Source organism: Pocillopora damicornis, chromosome 2 (assembly GCF_964200805.1).
Source record: "Pocillopora damicornis chromosome 2, jaPocDami1.2, whole genome shotgun sequence".
In the NCBI taxonomy this organism is placed as follows: Eukaryota; Metazoa; Cnidaria; class Anthozoa; order Scleractinia; family Pocilloporidae; genus Pocillopora; species Pocillopora damicornis.
The window spans coordinates 17,855,201-17,874,617 of NC_142671.1; the positions used below are offsets into that span (position 1 = coordinate 17,855,201).

The 19,417-nt window shown below is 38.5% G+C and overlaps 2 protein-coding genes and 1 long non-coding RNA gene across 3 annotated transcripts in view; 2 read left to right on the forward strand and 1 right to left on the reverse strand.

The window, feature by feature from the left end:
• Positions 1-1,998: 1,998 nt before the first annotated feature.
• Positions 1,999-5,184, forward strand: LOC149050149 (uncharacterized). Its single transcript, XM_089192198.1, has one exon. The coding sequence runs from the start codon at positions 1,999-2,001 to the stop codon at positions 5,182-5,184; it is 3,186 nt and encodes a 1,061-aa protein (XP_089048324.1).
• Positions 5,185-10,677: 5,493 nt separating this feature from the next.
• LOC149050150 (uncharacterized) lies at positions 10,678-11,527 on the reverse strand (the record flags this gene model as incomplete). The annotated part of the gene is made up of 1 exon (XM_089192206.1): positions 10,678-11,527. A coding segment is annotated over one exon (540 nt), but the record flags the coding sequence as incomplete, so codon positions are not given.
• A 6,377-nt stretch (positions 11,528-17,904) lies between these two features.
• Positions 17,905-19,417, forward strand: part of LOC113671197 (uncharacterized) — a 5,070-nt gene continuing 3,557 nt past the window's right edge. The window contains exon 1 of the long non-coding RNA XR_003446236.2: positions 17,905-19,121. This is a non-coding gene — a long non-coding RNA (uncharacterized LOC113671197). The remainder of the gene's footprint in view (positions 19,122-19,417) is intronic.

Here is a 19,417-nt window from a genome sequence, read left to right on the forward strand (position 1 = left end):
TAGCTTTGAAAGGAACATGCATATTTCAACGATACGTCAATTTCCGTAATGCTAAGTTCACGGTGCTGCGCCAAAAACGGAACTGAGCACTAAAAGGCAGAATGACAGTAGGAATTTTTGTATAGAGGAAAGCAAACCTAACGTTAAAAAAATTATTTCGGTCAACACAAATTAAACGGTTTTTTTTTTTCTACATCGCGAGAGGACATAATTACTTAGTACAGAAAAGCGGTCAAAAAGGGTATTTTTTTAAATTTTATCTTGGTCTTACATTGTAAAACGTATTTCTCCTAGTAACAATAATTAGTTAATATAATTTGCCGCACTTGAATTTGTACATTTGAACCGACAATAGTGAGTTGTGATGTAATTGGCCCAGTGGAGGTGCCCGACTATTTACCTGCAAGTTCACTAATGTAATAAATATCCTGAAACTTAGAGACTTAAAAAGACCAGATGCCAATTAAGCAAATTCAATTTTGATAGTTTTTCTGACCTAAATTTTCTGAGTGTTTTTGCTTTTTTTTTTTTATGTGACTCTAGTTTCAGAAGTATCTGCGCGAAGTAAAATCCCAGACCAAATATACATCAGAGGTCAACAAAGAAATCATGCGCTTCGATTACGTTCCAAAGCAAAAATTTACGAAATCTCTTTGAAGAAGCGAAACCTCTTTCAATTCCGACAATCTTTCTTGTCGATTTTTACACAGCTGTTAACTTTAAGGTCCACCTGGTCGCGGCCTTTACTCGGATATCACTTTTTGGTTACCGTCGGGATTTCCTTCGAATTACTCTCGAATTAACTTCAGATAACTTCGGGAATATCTTCGGGATAAACTTCGGATTAACCTCGGGATTAACTTCGGGATCAATTTCAACATTAACTACGAACAAAGTAGGATCCAGTAACGTTACCTCCTCTCGGTAAGATCTACGAATTAATATCGAAGTTTCCTCAAAAGCCACTTAAACCAAATAGGTTAATGTACTATTAAGTTGGTGTTTCAGTTCCTTGAAATAGTGGAATAATGCTTGAGACCACAAATGTTCACGAAATTCTCTGTCAGAATCCGCGGAAGCATTGTTGAGCTGGCAAATCAGTGAGGGACGTGTTGTCCCATGGTTTGCCAAATAACTGTGCACCCCAGTATTGATAAGTGCAAACAGGAATGATCTCAGTCAATAGAGGGCACATTCTGTTGTTGAAGAAACCTTTATTTCTTTGATTTTGTGGTTTATCAAAGCCGCGTTGTTCATGCGCTTTCGGAGCAGCCCTCGCGAGTAGTTAGCATTCATTTTTTTGTGGGTACCGGTAGCTTGTGGATCTCGTTTGTAAGGATTATGCATGCAGACAGGCCCCGCTCGCGTACTAACAGATAAACTTCCCCTGTGGGAAACCAATTTCATCTGATGTGGAACGCGTACTCCATTGAGACCAGTATCCTAACGATAAGAAGACGGGTTGTTTACACCAAATTACATCGGGGCGGTTGACTGGAAAAAAAGCGACATGTGGAACTCGAACATGTCATTCCGCTGAAACGATGGAACGGCAGAAATGTCATGCCAGGTCGTTATGATGCACACTAGTTCTTCAGGGGTGTTGGCACCAGGTCTCTCCGACCAAACAAATAATGAAAAAGTGAAAACCAGCCGCTTCTCAAGGACACCTTTTGTTTAGTTCATTCAAAAGAAGTGACTTTTTTAAGCTCTAATTATACGTGGAATCTTTTGATCAGGTAAATAGAGGAGCCATTTAAAAACATTTTGAGAACAGACACGCCTGAGATTTTTCATCAATTTGGTGAAAGGGTTATGTATTGCTTAATATGTTATCCACTGCGCTAGCTAATTAAGGCCACAATTTTCAATTAATTAATACTAATCGCATAACGTGATGAGCGGAATTTACGTTTCAACAGTGAAGACAACTCATGGACCGCTGAATACCCCTGGATAAAAGACCCCCATAAGCTTCCTAACAACCGCAAAGTAGCGATGGCGAAATTAGCTGCTACCGAACGACGACTCAGAAAGAACGCAGATCACGCGAAAGTGTATGACGAACAGATAAAGGACATGGTGGCAAGAAATGTGGCAAGAAAGCTATCCGAGGAAGAATTAACAAACTACACAGGCCCTACGCATTACATTGCTCATCACGAAGTACTCAAACCAGAATCGAAATCTACTCCAGTCCGTATAGTTTTCAACAGCAGTGCGAACTATATGGGGCACGTATTAAACGAGTATTGGGCAAAGGGTCCTGACTTGCTCAATAACTTGTTAGGAGTCTTGATACGCTTTAGAGAGAACAGAGTTGCTTTCATGGGAGACATTAGGAAAATGTACCACACAGTGAAAACGTCGGAGTTAGACCAACATACTCACCGATTTCTTTGGCGCGACATGGATAGTACGAGAGAACCAGACACCTATATAATACAGCGAGTGTCATTTGGAGATAAACCGTCCGGCACGATCGCCACTGTAGCATTGAGAAAAACGGCAGAGATGATGCGCAAGAATTATCCGGAAGCAGCAGACATAATTCAAACCAACACTTACATGGACGATATCATCGAAGGCAAAGATAACATTGAACTGGCCCGTGACCTTAGCCAAGATATAGAGAAAGCTATTATTAAAGGAGGATTTCAAGTTAAAGAGTGGATATTCTCAGGAGATATTAACAAGCAAGAAGAAACGATCATGGTACAGACACCACATACGTCGACCGAAAAGATACTTGAGATCAAATGGAATCCATGTGAAGATCAGCTATGTTTTGAAGTCAAGATCAAGTTCTCACCAAAAGGAAAGAGACATGCTTTACAAACAAATAACGTAACCACAGGTTTTCCCCCTCAACAACTCACGAAGAGGATGATTCTCTCACAGATCAATAGTGTATATGATCCTCTCGGACTAGCTGGACCGTTCACTGTAAAAGCGAAGATTCTAATGCGGCACTTATGGGGAAGTGAACAGAAGCTTGACTGGGATGATCCCATTCCTGAAGAGAATAGAGAGAACTGGATAACCTTCTTCAAAGATTTGAAAGACATGGATCAAGTACGATTCACGAGATGCGTGAAGCCGTCGGATGCAGTTGGAGAACCTATTCTTATTATATTTAGTGATGCATCTCAAGACGCCTACGCTGCATGCGCGTATGTACGCTGGGAACGGAAAAATGGTCAATTTGAAAGTAACTTGATCATCTCTAAGAATCGCCTAGCTCCAATCAAAAAAATATCTATCGATCGTATCGAACTATGTGAAGCAGTATTGAACAAACGTCTCAAGACCTTCATTGAGAAAGAATGCAGATACCAATTTCAAAAAATCTATCACATTGTTGACTCACAAATAGTACATGCTATGATACAGAAAAATTCCTACGGTTTTAACACGTTCGCTGCCACAAGAATTGGAGAAATACAAGAAGGAACAAGCCAAACAGATTGGTACTGGATAGAGAGCGAACACAACATCGCTGATTGTCTCACGAGAGGGAAGAAGCCTAGCGATATCGGGCTCGAAAGCGCATGGCAGAAAGGACCCGAATTCCTACGACAACCAGAAGATGATTGGCCAATAACTCGCAATTATTTAGAATCACAATTACCAGAACGAGTCAAGACGGCACTGGCTATAAAAATCGAAGGATTTCAGGATACCCTTGCAGGAAGGATTCATATCACCAAGTACTCAAATTATAACAAGCTCTTAAGGGTGACGGCAAGAGTTCTGAAACTCTATGACAGAAACCCCAAAACATCTCTGAAAAACGCAACACGTGATCTCAAACCACATGATTTGGAAAGGGCTGAATTATTTTGGATACGAGAAGCTCAACAAGACATGGGGAAGGATATCGAGAACGGGAATTACAAAAGATTATGTCCTAAGATGCGAGAAGATGGTATATATGTGATTAGAGGACGAAGCGAGTTATGGATGGAGATGAGCTACAACAAGAGAGAAGTAATACTCCTTCCATACGATCACCCATTCTCACGTTTATTTACAGAGCAAATACACAGAAAAGGGCATCATGGGATATTAACTACAGCCAGCAAAGTGCGTACCAGGTACTGGATCCCGAAACTGTTGAAACTTGTGCAATCAATCAAGTCCAAATGCGTCGTTTGTAGAAAACTTGATAAAAAAGTCAGTGAACAAGTAATGGGCAACCTTCCAACTGAAAGGCTGAAACCAGCCCCTCCATGGAGCAGTACAGGCATCAATTTGTTTGGACCTTACAAGATTCGCGATGAAGTAAAGAAAAGAACAACATCTAAGGCGTATGGAGTGATATTCAACTGTCTAGGGACAAGAGCAGTTTACTTGGATATAGCAGCAGACTATAGTACAGACAAATTCCTTATGGTCTTCAGACGATTCGTGTCACTGCATGGTTACCCATCTAAGCTATTCTCAGATAACGGTACCCAACTCGTCGCAGCAAATAAAGAGCTTTCTAATATGACCAAGACTTGGGATTGGAACAAACTAAAAGGTTTTGGCATAACTGAGGGATTTGAGTGGATCTTTACATCCGCAGACGCACCCTGGCAGAACGGAGTCACAGAAGCTCTCATAAGATCTGTAAAACGAGCTATTAACGCTTCTATTGGCGATAGTACCTTAACATTCTCAGAGTTACAAACAGTACTTTACGAGGTCGCCAACTTGCTGAATGAAAGACCAATAGGAAGGCACCCTGCGTCACCTGATGACGGTGCATATCTTTGCCCAAACGATCTTTTGCTTGGTAGAGCAACGGCACGAATACCAAGTGGCATGATCTTTGACGAGCGAGCGAGTAATAGAAAACGGTTTTCGTTCGTACAAACGATAATATCTTCTTTCTGGAAGAAGTGGACGCAAAATTACTTTCCCAGTTTGCTGATACGTCAAAAATGGCATACATCCCACCGTAACTTAAAAACTGGAGATATCGTTCTTATACAGGACTCGAGCTTGTTAAGAGGAAAATGGAAGATCGGGAGAGTTTCTAATACATATCCAGGAACGGATGGGAGAGTCCGGAAAGTAGACGTCGAATACAAGAACATAACAAATGAGCCTGTAACTAAATATAAAGGAAAAGGCTATATAAGTGTACAGCGACCAGTACAGCGCCTAATATTAATACTGCCTATTGATGAACAGTGACTGAACTCTTAAATTCACTTGTAAATCGTATACTTACTATACCTCATTTCAGATGGGGGAGTGTATTGCTTAATATGTTATCCACTGCGCTAGCTAATTAAGGCCACAATTTTCAATTAATTAATACTAATCGCATAACGTGATGACGTCATAAACGTAATTCACTGCATTACGACTTGCTAGTCAGAAGAACTGTGAGACACCACTGGATTTTGAACGCGACTACTCCAAGCATGATTCAATAAAGGAGCTGTTTAAAACCGTGGACTGAGTTAATCTTCGACTGGCAAAATAGGTTACAAGGAACGTATACATAAGAGGTTCCTGTTTAAAAAGGTTTTCGAAAGCCTAACGGGGTATTACTTGAGGAGATCTTTCTTGAGTAAACCCTGGAGAGTACCCACTCCTTCCCTCACCCTTCCCTGTTGTTAAGATAGCAGTCGCGCTGGCTTAGTGTCTTTTTTGTTGACTGAATACGTGATGGCCCTTGCTTTCATAATGTTTTTAAAGGGGGGTGGTACGAGGGTAGGATAAACCCCACATTTTAAACCATTTCATCATTTCATCACAGTATTTTGCCGCCAATGATCCACAAGTGTAAGTCTCTTCCGTTTAAAGAAACATTAAGAAGGAAAAATTATCCTACTTCCCCCTTATGTTCTCTTGTTTCCATGCAACACAGCAACGTACACAAATGAAAAAAGTTGGTTATTTCGACGACTGCCTCGGACGGAGTGTGAGGTAAATTTTATAAGATTTATTCTAGATAGTTAACAATCCTTAGTCAATGGATTTTTTATTTCAATCTGCCATTTTACTAGGTTTAATTTGCGCCAACGTCTTAACCAATCAGATGCAAAGCGAAACCAATCGTTTCTAATTGATCAATCGAATTTCATAAGTTTGATTGTAAATTAAAAAAAAGACTCTTCACACAAGCAATTTAATTAATGGACTGCAGCTGATTGTTAAATATGAAACATTAAAAATGTTATCCGATCATGATATTATTTTGCGTTTGTTTGGGGACAGACAAGCAAAATGAACGTTTTCAGGAGCCTATCACTCCTGCCTTCAACTCAGTTTTGCGTTTGTCAGTTAAAAGCGTATTAAGATTCCTCGTACAAGCTGGTGTCACGATTTTAATAGTTCCTACATTTATAGCTATTTATTGATTCACGGCTGTGACACTGCTTGGAAGTTTTAGGTTTACAGACTATTTGCACTTAAATCAAGACTGGCATGACAACAGTACAACAAACTATGAGCCAAACTTTTAGTTATACGCTCATACTTTTATTTGTTGCAGGGATCCAAATCCCGTAAGCAACAGTATAGGTTTGACATTCTTTGTGTTCGCCTGTAGGTGTTTTAAATCATTCCTTTATGAAAACATATAGCTCATCTTAGCTGTTTTGACTAAACTAGGGAGGAGAAACAGTTACTTTAAACTTGGTTGTTCAAGACATGTCTTTGATATCACAGCCGGTTGATGTTTTATACTATGCGAATTTTTTTGATGGCTTTGAGGTCAGATTTAAACCAGCCACATTTCTATCAACCGGAACTTAAGTTACCAATTGAAAAATAAATAACCGATGTTAGGCTTACCTTTGGCTTCCTAAACTTCCAGTTTTATTTACTCAATGTGAAAACCAATAGCTTGCATGGAGTTTTGGAGCTCTCTGAATCGGTAGAACCAACTACAGATATTTCAAAAGGTCTTCGTAACAAGAAACTTTAAAAAAAAACTGCGAAAAACACTGAGACGTCTTTAGATTAGCTTACCTCTCTGTCGAAATCCAAAAACGTTTTGGAATGATTACAGGACGAATAGTAATATAAAACTCATTTAACTTATCTTACTTTACCCAAAAGACTTATCGTTCTCATCAAAAACCGACGCTTTCAAGAGGACATGTTCTCATTACGTTTCAGTGTGATCGGTTACACAGTTTGTTTTTCAGTTCTGGTTACAGTATATGTCCTTATTCTTTGGTGTCTGGCTCATATATCGTTTGATCTTTTGTTTTGTAAGTATCCTTAGCGGCACCTCTGAAGTCTGATAACATTTTATAACAACGATAAGGAAAAACCACTAACGTACACCTATATTGAATGTCATGATCAGTGATGGGAAAGTTCCTTTCTTGGTGAAAATCAAAGATCTATTTGGCACCCCTAAATTAAGTATTGGAGAGAAAGAGTACTTACTGAATCTGAATATAAGCCAGAAAAATTCCTTCATTGCAGACAATCTCCGCTTCAGTGGAACCTCCATCAGGAAACATCACATCCCCTAAATTGTTTGATTCACAAATAAATGTTGAATAATCATTCGTCAAGAGATTGTTATATTCCATTGTAGAGAGAACACTGCAGCGGAAATAAAACACGAAAAAAAAAAAATTAAAAAAAACTTTCCACGAGATAACAACGGCGAAATTAGAAAAAGAAAACCAAACAAACAAGCAAGAAAATCATAATAATAAATAAAGAACTTCAACTATAAAAAGATCCACCACTAAGCAAAGAGTCACCGACGTAAAAAAAACACATCAAATAACTGAAATGGTTCAGTGTTCCACTCGAAACCAAGGATGCTTGTCAAATATAAACCTGTTATATGGTCGAGACCGCCAACAAATTATCTGTAGCTCAAATTAATAAAGGGGGTAGGTCTCTGCGTCGATGGGAGAGTACAGCAGGTAATTTAGTGTTAACAACTAAGTTGAAAACGTAAATTGGCCAACGTAAAGAGTTTAAAGGCTGACGTTTCGAGCGTTAGTCTTTCTCATCGCTCTGACGATAAGAACGGAAATCGGTGACAGAAGAGGAGAAGCAGCCAATTACGGAAACTTTGGAATTATTTCTGGTCAGTGTGGTGAATATGCCAAGACTCAAAAATATTATAAGAAAGCCCTTGCCCTTTACTCGGAAATGGGCCCCAGAGAAGAAGTAGTCAGTTAAGCAAACTTAGGAGCATGTTTTCAAATAACTTGGTAATTATGACGTGGCTGAAGATTACTTCAAGAAGGCTCTCTTCAGTTAAGCAGGGATATTGGACATAACTTGAGTGAGTTTAAGTGCCTTTGTTATCTGACAGTATTGAGGATATCACAACTTGATCTTACAGAAGCCTTTCCGTATTAAAAAATTCGTTACTTTGCGAGGTTTTATTAAAGACAGCGATCAATTTAAAAAATCCCTGTAAGAGAAGTACGGCGCTTTTTCCTACCAGTTGCTCCGTCGGTTACTTTCTTCCACCGGGAATTTCCAAGATGCTCTTTACGTCGAAGAGCTGTAACGGGCAAGAGGCCTGGCCGACTTAATGGCAGCTTAATACTCTGCCGATGAACAGACCTTAGGTAATCCACAATCTTGGAGTGGCATTCAGAACATCATCACACAGAAAACTGACTGTACATGGCTTTACATTTCGGTTGGTAAATTAGAAAAACATAAGCGCTAAAAATTAAAATAAGCAATTGCCGTTTTGAATGGTAAAGTCCAGCAATGATTGTCTCCCCTTTTTACGAACTCTGTTTTACCTAGAGCCTTTATTACATATGACTACAAAACAAAATTATCCGGGGATTAAATTTAAAGTCAAGAAACGTTGCCTTAACGGAGTAGATCTAAACAGGAAACATGGATGAATCTTAGAAACGCTCGGGCGATCCCAATCACTTCCTCAGCTTTGAACTGTCCACCCTCACTGTGTCATCAGCTGAGTACAACTATTTTAGCTCGCACCTGAACGTCTGAAATGTTATTTTATTGTAATTTCGGGGCAAGCTCATGAGATACACTTGTATTTTGTTTATTATCGCATGTTTATTGTGTCACTCAGGTTTCTCTCAGTTATTTTCATTGTATTTCGCTTGTTAGTCGCCACGCGCGTTCTTAGACTAGTTCCTGTTAATTTATTGATTTCAGTTTACGAGACAATATAGACAATTATATTAAAGATCAGCTTTTAAATTGGTTCGCCGTCTCCGTAACGTATCCCCGTGTTTCAGTGGCATCTGGTCGCGATTTTCCTTGGTACTTTCATTTTGCCTTGATGCTCGATTACCGTTTCATTACTCATCGGATTTATTATACATTATAAAAGCACTTATATTGTTTCGTAAGGTATTCTTATTTCCTTCCGAGGGTTTGTGGTGCTGTTTATCTTTTCTTCACGCATTCAGGTTTTCGATTCTTTCAATCAGTCCGTCATTGATGGCATACTGGAATGAAAACAAATAAGTAAATAAATAAATAAATAAAGGAGAGAGAGAGAGAGAGAAAAAAATATATAATTCTTGCTGTCAAGGTGGCTCTAGTAGTGGAAAAGATATTTGTTTCCACCCAAGAGAAGTCTCAGAGTGTCGAGCTCTATTTCTTCTCCCGCTCTCGTTTTCATATGTACCTTTTTAAAAAGTTCTTAAGCGTTAAGGTGCCTCACTGGAAACAGAAGTAATAGTTTTGGCAAACTTACCCTAACTGTTCCTCACACCATATTGATTTCAATTGTACCAACTAATCATGGCCATCATCGGTCATCGGACAAGCCCCTGATTCCAACGATGTCAATGACGATGATAACAACCATGATGATGATGATGATGATGATGATGATGATGATGCACTCACTTAAAGTCCGCTTGCACTCTACTCGCGCGAAGACTCGCTCGTTCGCGCATGTTTTTTTATGTCAAAAATTGCTGATCGAGAAGTAAAAATGATAACCTTTCTAAAGAAGTTTGGCCTTAAAGTCAGTAGGGCCTCATAATATTCACCCTGAGCTAGAAAATTACACTCAAACGAAACAGTTCTACCGATGCCAAAGGAAAGTGGTGGTTTTCTCCTCTCCGCACAAGTTTGCGTGTAGCGTGGCGAGTCTTGCCAAATACTGGGAACAAGTGGAAGTGAATTAATCCAACATGGCGGTGTCACAGAGTTTTGGAAAGCACTATATAACATCGTCCTAAACCAGATGAGCCCACGACATATCAGCGGCATCTTGTATGAGTATCCGCAGTTTACAATGTGACTTCCGCTTTTTCTTGTTGACGCGTACTCACAGTGTACTCGAGTGTTAGGAAGTTCGCGTAGTGCGTCTGAGCCAGTTTCTGCCAGATTTGAACAGAAAAACAGGTCCTTTGTTGGACTGTAATGATACTTTGATGGCGCTGTTAACGAAATGTTTGGCCGGTTCGTAAGTTGTCAACCTGGTTTCGGTCGATCTGATTGATTGGCAACACCTCTTGAAAATCCTACACACCATCGACCTAAGCCTCATAGCTGCCAAGTGAGCAGAAGAACAATGACATCAAAATACTCGAGAAAGATAAGTATTAATTTTAATTGCATTTGTGTTAAACTTATATGTACAGAAATTTCTGAAGAGGTACTTAATCAGAAGTTTATCACATGATAAGCCTTCAGACTTGTATTAAATAAATTGATGTACATATTTCACAATTTTAAGACGATTGTGTGATGACAATACACCGACGGTCAACATTCGAATATTCAGCTTGAGCTTCCTCCTAAATGTTAAGTATTTCAATTTGAACTTGTAGAATATAACCTATGGATTAAATGTGGGTCTATAAGTATCATCCATGAAATTCTTACAGGCAATTTTCATCATGATATTAAAGCACCACAAACTCAAGAACAAGGAAAAATAAGTTAGGCAGAAAACTGAGTTAGGCAGAAAACTGACGGAGAAATTCATAGTTTTCATAATTTTGAATTCATTCATAATTTTGAATTACAAATCATTCAGACCATAGCCACATATAGACTTTTAGATTGTCACTGCTTTTCTTTTGGTGATTGCATGATATGGTACCCGTCTTGACGTTCTTGGGAAAGGAACCATATCATGCAAGTCCAGGCAGTTGATGTAGTGTTTGCGCATTTTGTCTTGGTCATATGACTGCGCTGTGGGGTCTAGGCCATGGCATAAATCTGTAGCAAATGCCAGTGCAAACAAGCCACAGTCATTTGAATTTGTTTGCTTTTGCACTCTTTCATTACAAAAAGTGACTGTAGAACCAGTATACAATAGCATGTGACATGAATGATCAATGGCAACCGCGCTTACATTTTGATATAAGCTGTCATACACCTTGACAGTTCCAGGACTAGTAGCTATTGTGCTCAGGCAAACCCAGTGTGAGCCAGTGTTTATTATCTGTACAAACTCACTAATGGCTGGAGTGACTAATGCACCCACAATAACAGGGTCCCTTAGACCATCTACAAGAGGGAATTTTTGTTTTAGGAGGATCTGACCAGCATGTATCTCAGAATCACACAGCCATGTTGTCTTGTTTAAAATGGATCACCTATACTTATTTTAATTACATCAGTGCTGTCTTCTTCCTTCAGTGACTATGGTTGTTGATAGGACTCACTATCACTTGTAAGGCAGTAAGGCCTGAAAAAGAAATTATCATCTGGGCTTTCTTCTTTCCACTTCTTGATTTTTAAGTCAAGGTTTTCTTGATCAATTTGTGAATGTCTGCACACCACTGTGGCACAATACATGTGGTTCCTGACATCCATGGTTGTTGGGAAGAACCGTCTGTTGGTTAGATCTGGAGGCTGTTGGCTTGTGAAAAGTTCCTTCTTTACATAATGATGCAGGTGCCGTTGCATTTCAGAAACACAATTAACACCACTTCCAACAAGCTCATGAATTTTTTTAACCAGTGTCTCATCAATAGGCTGAAGTAGCCCGGCAGTCTGATTACACAACAAGAAAGAAAGAATAATTGCTTTATTATTTATTCATTTAAAAAATTACACAACCTCATCCCCAGGTTTTCTTGGTCAACGGTTCAATAACCTGGAGCCGGCTGCTTTTGATGTCATTGGTTCAAGATGAGAAAATTTTTTCCAAATTTGGTCAACAGCAGCTGGTTATGATGAAATATGTGAGTGGTTTTAACCTTTCAGAAACAAGGAAATATTTTCAATGAATAATAATGCAAATTATACTAACATTACTATCGGCAGTCCTCTGGTAGGGCTTTTCAGTAATAGTTACAGAATGTTATAATTACAGAGTACTGAACACTGTATTTTTTGAGAAAATCCATTTAAAAAGTCCACGACAGCATTCCATTAAAACAGTGCCAGTGGAAATCCCTCTCCGATAAAATTGTGATATTATAGTCTTGACATTGAGTTTGAGGAATGAGTGCCAGTGTAGCTAAAAGAAGCTCTACATGTAGTACATTTTATTGGTCTTTTGTTGTGATGTATAATCTTTATTCATTCTTTATATATATTCGACATGACAGTGGAAGCAGCACAGTCTACAGTAGACTGATGATCTGTGTGAAGTTAAGTCACCTTCAATTCCCCACCAAACTTCAGTTTCCTGATTCCAAAAAAAATTTAATTGATGGCCAAGTACTTACCCTCCCCATGAGGTGAAATAAGTGATCCGTAGGTTTAGGAAGTAATATGTAAATACGCTCCTCTGTAGCTATTGTTTGCTTCTTTTCTGACTCTAGGGATGTTCTCAGAAATTTTGACATTGTCTCCCTTCTACTCTTTGTGTTCTCTGAAATCTAATGATACAATGTTTTAATTAAAATAATATTTGAAAAATTGGTTTCTAAAACATTCACTCTGTTTCCATTACAGGTAAATTTGTTTCAATTCTGCACAACGAAATGTCCAGGTTGTCTTATCATATGTCCACTTGACCTACATGTAACACAAGGCCCATTAGGATTAAGCACCCTTTATTAGGCTAGTGATCATTCATGTTAATGGTAGTGCCCCCTGAACCCTTATTCAATAATTAAAATAAACTGACCTTATTTTCAGGATACTTGATTATTTTCCTTAGGTGGATCTTTGCTGGACAGTCACATTTCTTCATATCCTGTACTATAAAGCGCTGTTTGGTGATGTTATAGCAGTGATCAGCATTCTCCTTCTGAAACCAAAGAGATTTATTGGATTGTTAGATAGAGCAGTCATATGGGAATAGTCAAGTTATCAATAAACTTAGAAGTAATGAAAAGTATCCTTTAAAATAGTACTTGTTTCCTACCTTGTAAACTGCAGTCACAGTGGTCCTTTTTTGCAACTTTGCTTATTTTAACAAATAAAATGTGATATGTCCTTTTACTTGCAAGTGGTAAAAAAGAAAACATTATTGCCTGCTATTAGCCCTGAGGGAGAGGTGAGTGCTCACCAACTTGCTTAGAAAAATCAGTTGGGACTTACCACCTTGTTAGCTTAAGAGCAAATAGGTGAAGGTAAATCAATAACTATGTAATGCCCTACATATGATATCCTCTTTGGGAGTCCTTAAGTAATAATATCATCTTGTTTACATTCTTATTTAGTTAATTATTATGCATGCTTACATCTTTTTGTAGTCTCTTTTGAGCCTCCTTCCTTTTGAGTGCCTTATTTCTGTCTGGCCCATTTTGGCATTCTAAAACTTTGACCCCCACAATTTGGAATAGGATGCCATCAAAACTTAGTCTGCACCCTGTCATCTCCTGTGAGTCAGCCCATTGTAAACGGTGGTTCTTAGCATTTTTATCTGCATTTTCTTTTATGTGAGAAGAGGAACCAAGCTAAGTTAGCAATACGATACATGTACACAAACACATACGTACATATGTACACATGGGTGCTTAAAATGGAGGGCCTGAAAATCAAGCCTGCCCCACCCAGATGTAGCCCAAGGATGGGGATGCTGGCAGCTGTGTGTCAATAGCACTGAGTAGGGTTTTGACACTTTAAGCTTGATCTTAATTAATTAAGCATTTCTTGCCAACTCTTGTTGCAGTCTCACAGTAAATTGACACTTGAAGCTAAGTTGAATTTTAATTACATGTTAATTTTGAAAGTCTAACTGACCAGGGTAAACTGAAGAATAATGATGTGTACATGTATTCTTAAGACATCAATAATTATTGGAAAAAAGTTAAATCCCTTTTTTATTTTGATTTATCTATATTTCATGTTAATAACACGATCTCACACGCCCCTGGCTTTAAATACCTATAGTGTCTAAATAAAGTTATACTTCACTTTACTTTACTGTCAGTATGGTTTATTTTGTAAATCTTTACATGTGAGCTTACTTACCCAGCCTACTGCAATTAGAAAATCCTCCTGTTTGTTTAAATACAGTGAAGCGTGTCGTCGTAGCTATCTTGTACTGTTTTATGAATTCGTCAGCGCTGCTTTCATCGTTAACATACCCGGAATAAGGGTCAAACTGTACGGTCCATCTTGAAGCCCAAGGTGTACTGTTATCAGCCATGTTTGTTCTTCTACCAAACATTTAGATTTCCCGCCAATATTTACCCGCGAGCCGCAAAACATATATGCATGAGTGTTAAATATTAACTGGACCATCCCTTGGCAAATATATTTATTAGTAGCAAATAAGATGTTGAACAAAAACCAAGAGATCATGGTCAAATAAAACGTAAAGATAATTTATTACAAACAGAAAAGAACTGTATGTTTGTTCCAATCGAAAGATTTTACAGTGCAAAGTTATGCAAATGATCTTTGACCTGAATCTGCTCTTGGTCGATGATAGCGAGGTCAGAGGATAACATCGACCGAAACTATTAGGCCGGTCATATTTAAGTGTCGATCCTCCTTTTAACGCCTTTATAATAGGCTAGATTTTTTCTTAAATATGTGATCTAGACAGAAATTAGTTTGTACAAGTTATGGGAAGAATACTTTCGCAATAAAATATTGAAGAATACGACGCTTTATCGTCAGTCACACAGGTCACGGTCTCTTGATTCGCCGGAAAAGAGCAGAAAAATAGAAGACTCTCGCTACGATTCCGCTGACGTGTCATGGGCTCATCTGGTTTGGGACGATGATATGTATTGCCCTAGGGGTGTTGTCAATTAATCAGATCGACCGAAACCAGGTCGACAACTTACGAACCAGCCAAACATTTCGTTAACAGCGCCATCGATGAAAATGTCATTACACTCCAACAAAAGACCCGCTTTTCTGTTCAAATCTACCAGAAACTGGCTCAAACGCACTTCCTATTCCATGAGTACACTGTAAAATACGCTTTAACAAGAATAAGCGGAAGTCACATTGTAAACTGCGGATACTCATACAAGATGCCGCTGATATGTCGTGGGCTCATCTGGTTTAGGACGATGTTATATAGTGCTTTCCCAGAGTTTTGCGAAGACGATGGAACTCTAGAAATGAAAGGGAACGATGAATCAATCTACACGTTTTGACCTAAAAATGGTAAAGAAAACTTGACCTCAAATATCGCTTACCGCTTAGAACAAATTTGCTCGAGTGTGGTGATTTATGGAAAGAAAAATGATAACGGCGGTTGCAAAATGCGCGTAGAGACAGGATGGAGAGCATTTGGACAATCCGCCAGGTAAGGATTAAACCTGAAAAACTACTGTACATACTTTTTATTGAAAATAAACGTCTGTCCCCAATTATTTTTAGTTTCAAGGTACCCTTGTGGCTTGGCCCAGAATATTGGGATATTTTCGATTCTGAACAATTTGCGGGAAATTCAAATCTAACGATTGGCGTTCTGACCATGTGCTCTTACTTCTTTGAGCTGTGTTTGCGGCCAGCAAACTCAAAAATTGAAGTCAAAAGGAGTTTTCTTGGGCAAAAGGGAAGGTGTTAAAAAGTCTGTAAGGAGTTGGCAAGAATGTATACGTTTTACAATTTGTTTAAATTTGCATTTGTTGTTTTTGTGTTTTTTTGCTATTTTCAGGTTTTGAATGTATTTCTCAAAATAGCCTTGAATTTATATAAATTTTCACTCAAGTGCTTCGACTTTGTCTAATCAAACAGCCAATTTATTTACAAGTAAACAACATTCCTCCCTGTTTTTATTACAAAGGTGATTAGCCCTTTAACTCCCATGAGTGCCTAAAATGGAATTTCTCCTTGCAATATTTACAATATCAAGCAGACAACTGAAGAGAATAAAGAAAAATAACAATTAGGGGATTGGTGGTTCATGATCCAATACTAAATTCTCCAAAATGCACATAAGAATTGTACAGCAGGCAGTAAGGAGAATTACTAATTAGATCTTGGGAGTTAAAGGGTTAAAGAAATAATCTTGATGATAGCATCTTCTTAGGCAACTTGCTAAGTAACCAGCAATTTGACCCTGTCACAGTAATAGGGCCACCCCATTAATAAGACATGCCTTTTTTTGGCCCATTGGTGAGGGTATTTGATGAGGTTCCACTTGTGAAAGACTTGAAGATTCATGCTTTATCTACGTGACTCCTACAAAATCCAGGGGAGTTGTCATAATTGTCATTAACAGAATAACTTGGTCAATGAGTGAGGGAAAGAGTGAGTTAGCGATGGACTGATGTGCGACTGATTGACTTGCTAACTGTCTGAATGAGTATCTGACTGATTGATCAGCTAACTGATTTGCTGACATCCTTTACTAAACCTGTATATTTGTGTGAGATTATACAGCTTATTGCATGACCCTGATACTGAGTGACTGATTAACTAACTCACTAAACAGCCTTCCAATGGACTTAACAAGTGGTAGACTGATTGACTGACTCACTGATTGACTGACTGACTAACTCAGACTGACTGAATGATCAACTGACTCACTAAACAACCTTCCAATGTACTTAACAAGAGGCAGACTGTGTGACTGACTGAAATATTGTGTGATTCAGACTGAGTGAGTGCATGACTGATTGCCTAACTCACTGAGCAGCCCTTCAAGGGACTTATTAACTGGCTGACTGTTTGACAGACTGAATGATTGACTTACTGAATGAATGACTGACTCACTCTGACTGAGTGACTGAATTACCCTCCCATGGACTGACTTTCTGACTAATGCCTAATGACTTATTGCAAATGACAAAAGCTGTTAAATTTGTTTGCCAACTGTTGCCTGAAATTGGATTAAAATGGTCTAGAATCTAAAAATATTTGTGAAAAGTTTACACAGATTGACATGTGTTGTGTTCTCCTTTTTGGCGAAGTATTAAACAATGAAATTTGGTTGAAATTTGTCAGGAATTTACTGCTTTTTTGTTAAAACTTTTTAATAGCATTTCAGTCATTCAGCTATGTTGCCAAACATAAATTCATAGACATTCCTTTTCTAAAGTGAAGCAAAGGAAAGGATGAGTATTTGTTGGCAACAAAGCATACATGTCCACTACACCCAATCTGACACAATTTGTCTATGGTAGTTGAAAAATTGATTCACTGGAAGTTGAATCATAGGTTATCATGCTGGAAGTCAAGGGCCATAAGCAATATGAGAAAATTACTAGCATCATAAAATAGCAACATGAGCCCTACCTTGTTCTTAAGCATGGAATGGCCAGAAGTCCATTGGCAGAAGAATAATATTATAGGCAAGACAGTTGAACCTTCCTTGTTCTTAAGGCAACCCTCCAACAAAGTTACAGACTGGCTGACTGATGAAAGACAGATATTCTTTGAGTGGGGTTGCAAAGAGGAAATGTCTGTTTGCTAGCTTTTTTGTGCAATTATGCCATTATATATCTAAACACAAGGAAAACATTGAAGAAAATGTTTTTTCTTGTTACAGGATGGGTGCCATCAGTATACTGTAGGTTCAGCCTTAAGAATGGATTTTTGGATTTATCCTAATTTATGACTGCTTTGCTGTGAAATCCAATTACTAGCTGAAGCAGGTAAAAAAGACTTTGATGTGAAGGATGCTTTGTAGTTCACTTCAGATGCATAGTGTTCAATTTCATGGTGAACAGGAAGATTTCACTTACGACTTTCACATTACCATCAGTGATTCAAAATGGTATCCATTCCTGATGTAGTTGTTTAGAAGGTAGACAAAGGTGGATCTATGCACGGGATAAATTGCCATCTATTGTTAGAAAAACTTTTGGACAGTGGATTGTCTTCATGTGCTGCACAGAGGTTTGAATTTTTACTGACTTTGACGGTGGCCTCTGAAACAAAGACTTGATCCCCAAAAAGCAGGTTAAACTGGTTTTGAAACTGAACTGTCTTTATGCACTGATTGGGTGTTTGACTTTGTAAAAGAGATGGGAGACTAAATGCTGATCCTTTAAGGGGTCAGTGTCACCCAAACAATCTCTTCCTTAGTCTTGATCTCTGATGCAAAGACTTGGTTTGAGGAAAAAAAAACGAAAAACTGTTTCGGTCACTGGACTGTATTTATGCGCTGATCAGGTGTTTGACTTTGTATAGGAGATGGGAGACTTAAAGCTTGCCCTATAAGGGGCTGGTGTCACCCAAAAAATCTCTTCCTTAGTCTTGATCTGTGATGCAAAGACTTGGTCCTACAAAAAAGGAAAAACTGTTTGGGATAATGAACTGTCTTTTTATGCTAAACGGAAGTTTGACTTTGTACTAACTTTGACTTTGAATTGTGATGCAAAGACTAGGTCCCCAAAAAAGAAGATAAACTGATTCGGACGCGGGACTGTCTTAATACGCTTATGAGGTGTCAAACTCTGTAGAGATGGGAGACTAAAAGCTGACCCACTAGTGGGTCGATGTCACCCAAACAATATCTTCCTTAGTCGTGACCATTTATGTAAAGACTTGCTCCCACGAAAAAAAGCCAGAGGAAAGACTCTTTCGGACACTGTACCGTCCTCATAGGTTGAGCGGATGTTTGACCTTCCAAAAGAGATGGAAGACGAAAAGCTTATCAGGGAATCTGTTTTACCCAAAAACTCAAAACGCATTAGAAGCATATTAATTTTAAACATTGCTTTACCATTTAACACTTATAAACTAGGTTAGGATTTTCCTGAAAAGAAAAAGATTTTGGATAATTTTTGTTTCTTTCAATCTTAACACAGGACAAAAGAAACGTGGAATATCGTCGTGGATCAGTGGGCCCTGATCGACTTCCTTTGGTGCCAGTAGTAAGTATTTTGTCTTACAGCGTGGAATAAACTGATCAGAATTTGCCGGTTTTTTTTGTTTTTGTTTTGTTTTTTTTTGGGGGGGGGGGGGGATAAAAGCGACAAACGCATTTTCGTGGTGCGAGTTCAATTTACGGCTCCAACGCAACTTTTAACAAATTCCTCCACAATAAATACGTCATTGTACTCCTTTACTCGCTTACAGAAGAATGAAACAATTGGCCTATCAGGCTTACACGAGAGTAAGCACTCTGATAAATAACTCAGTTTGTCTTTGAGCCAAATCCATTTAGTAG

Coding starts and splice junctions, on each gene's coding strand:
- LOC149050149 (XM_089192198.1), top strand. CDS start 1,999: ATGGCGAAATTAGCTGCTACCGAACGACGACTCAGAAAGAACGCAGAT.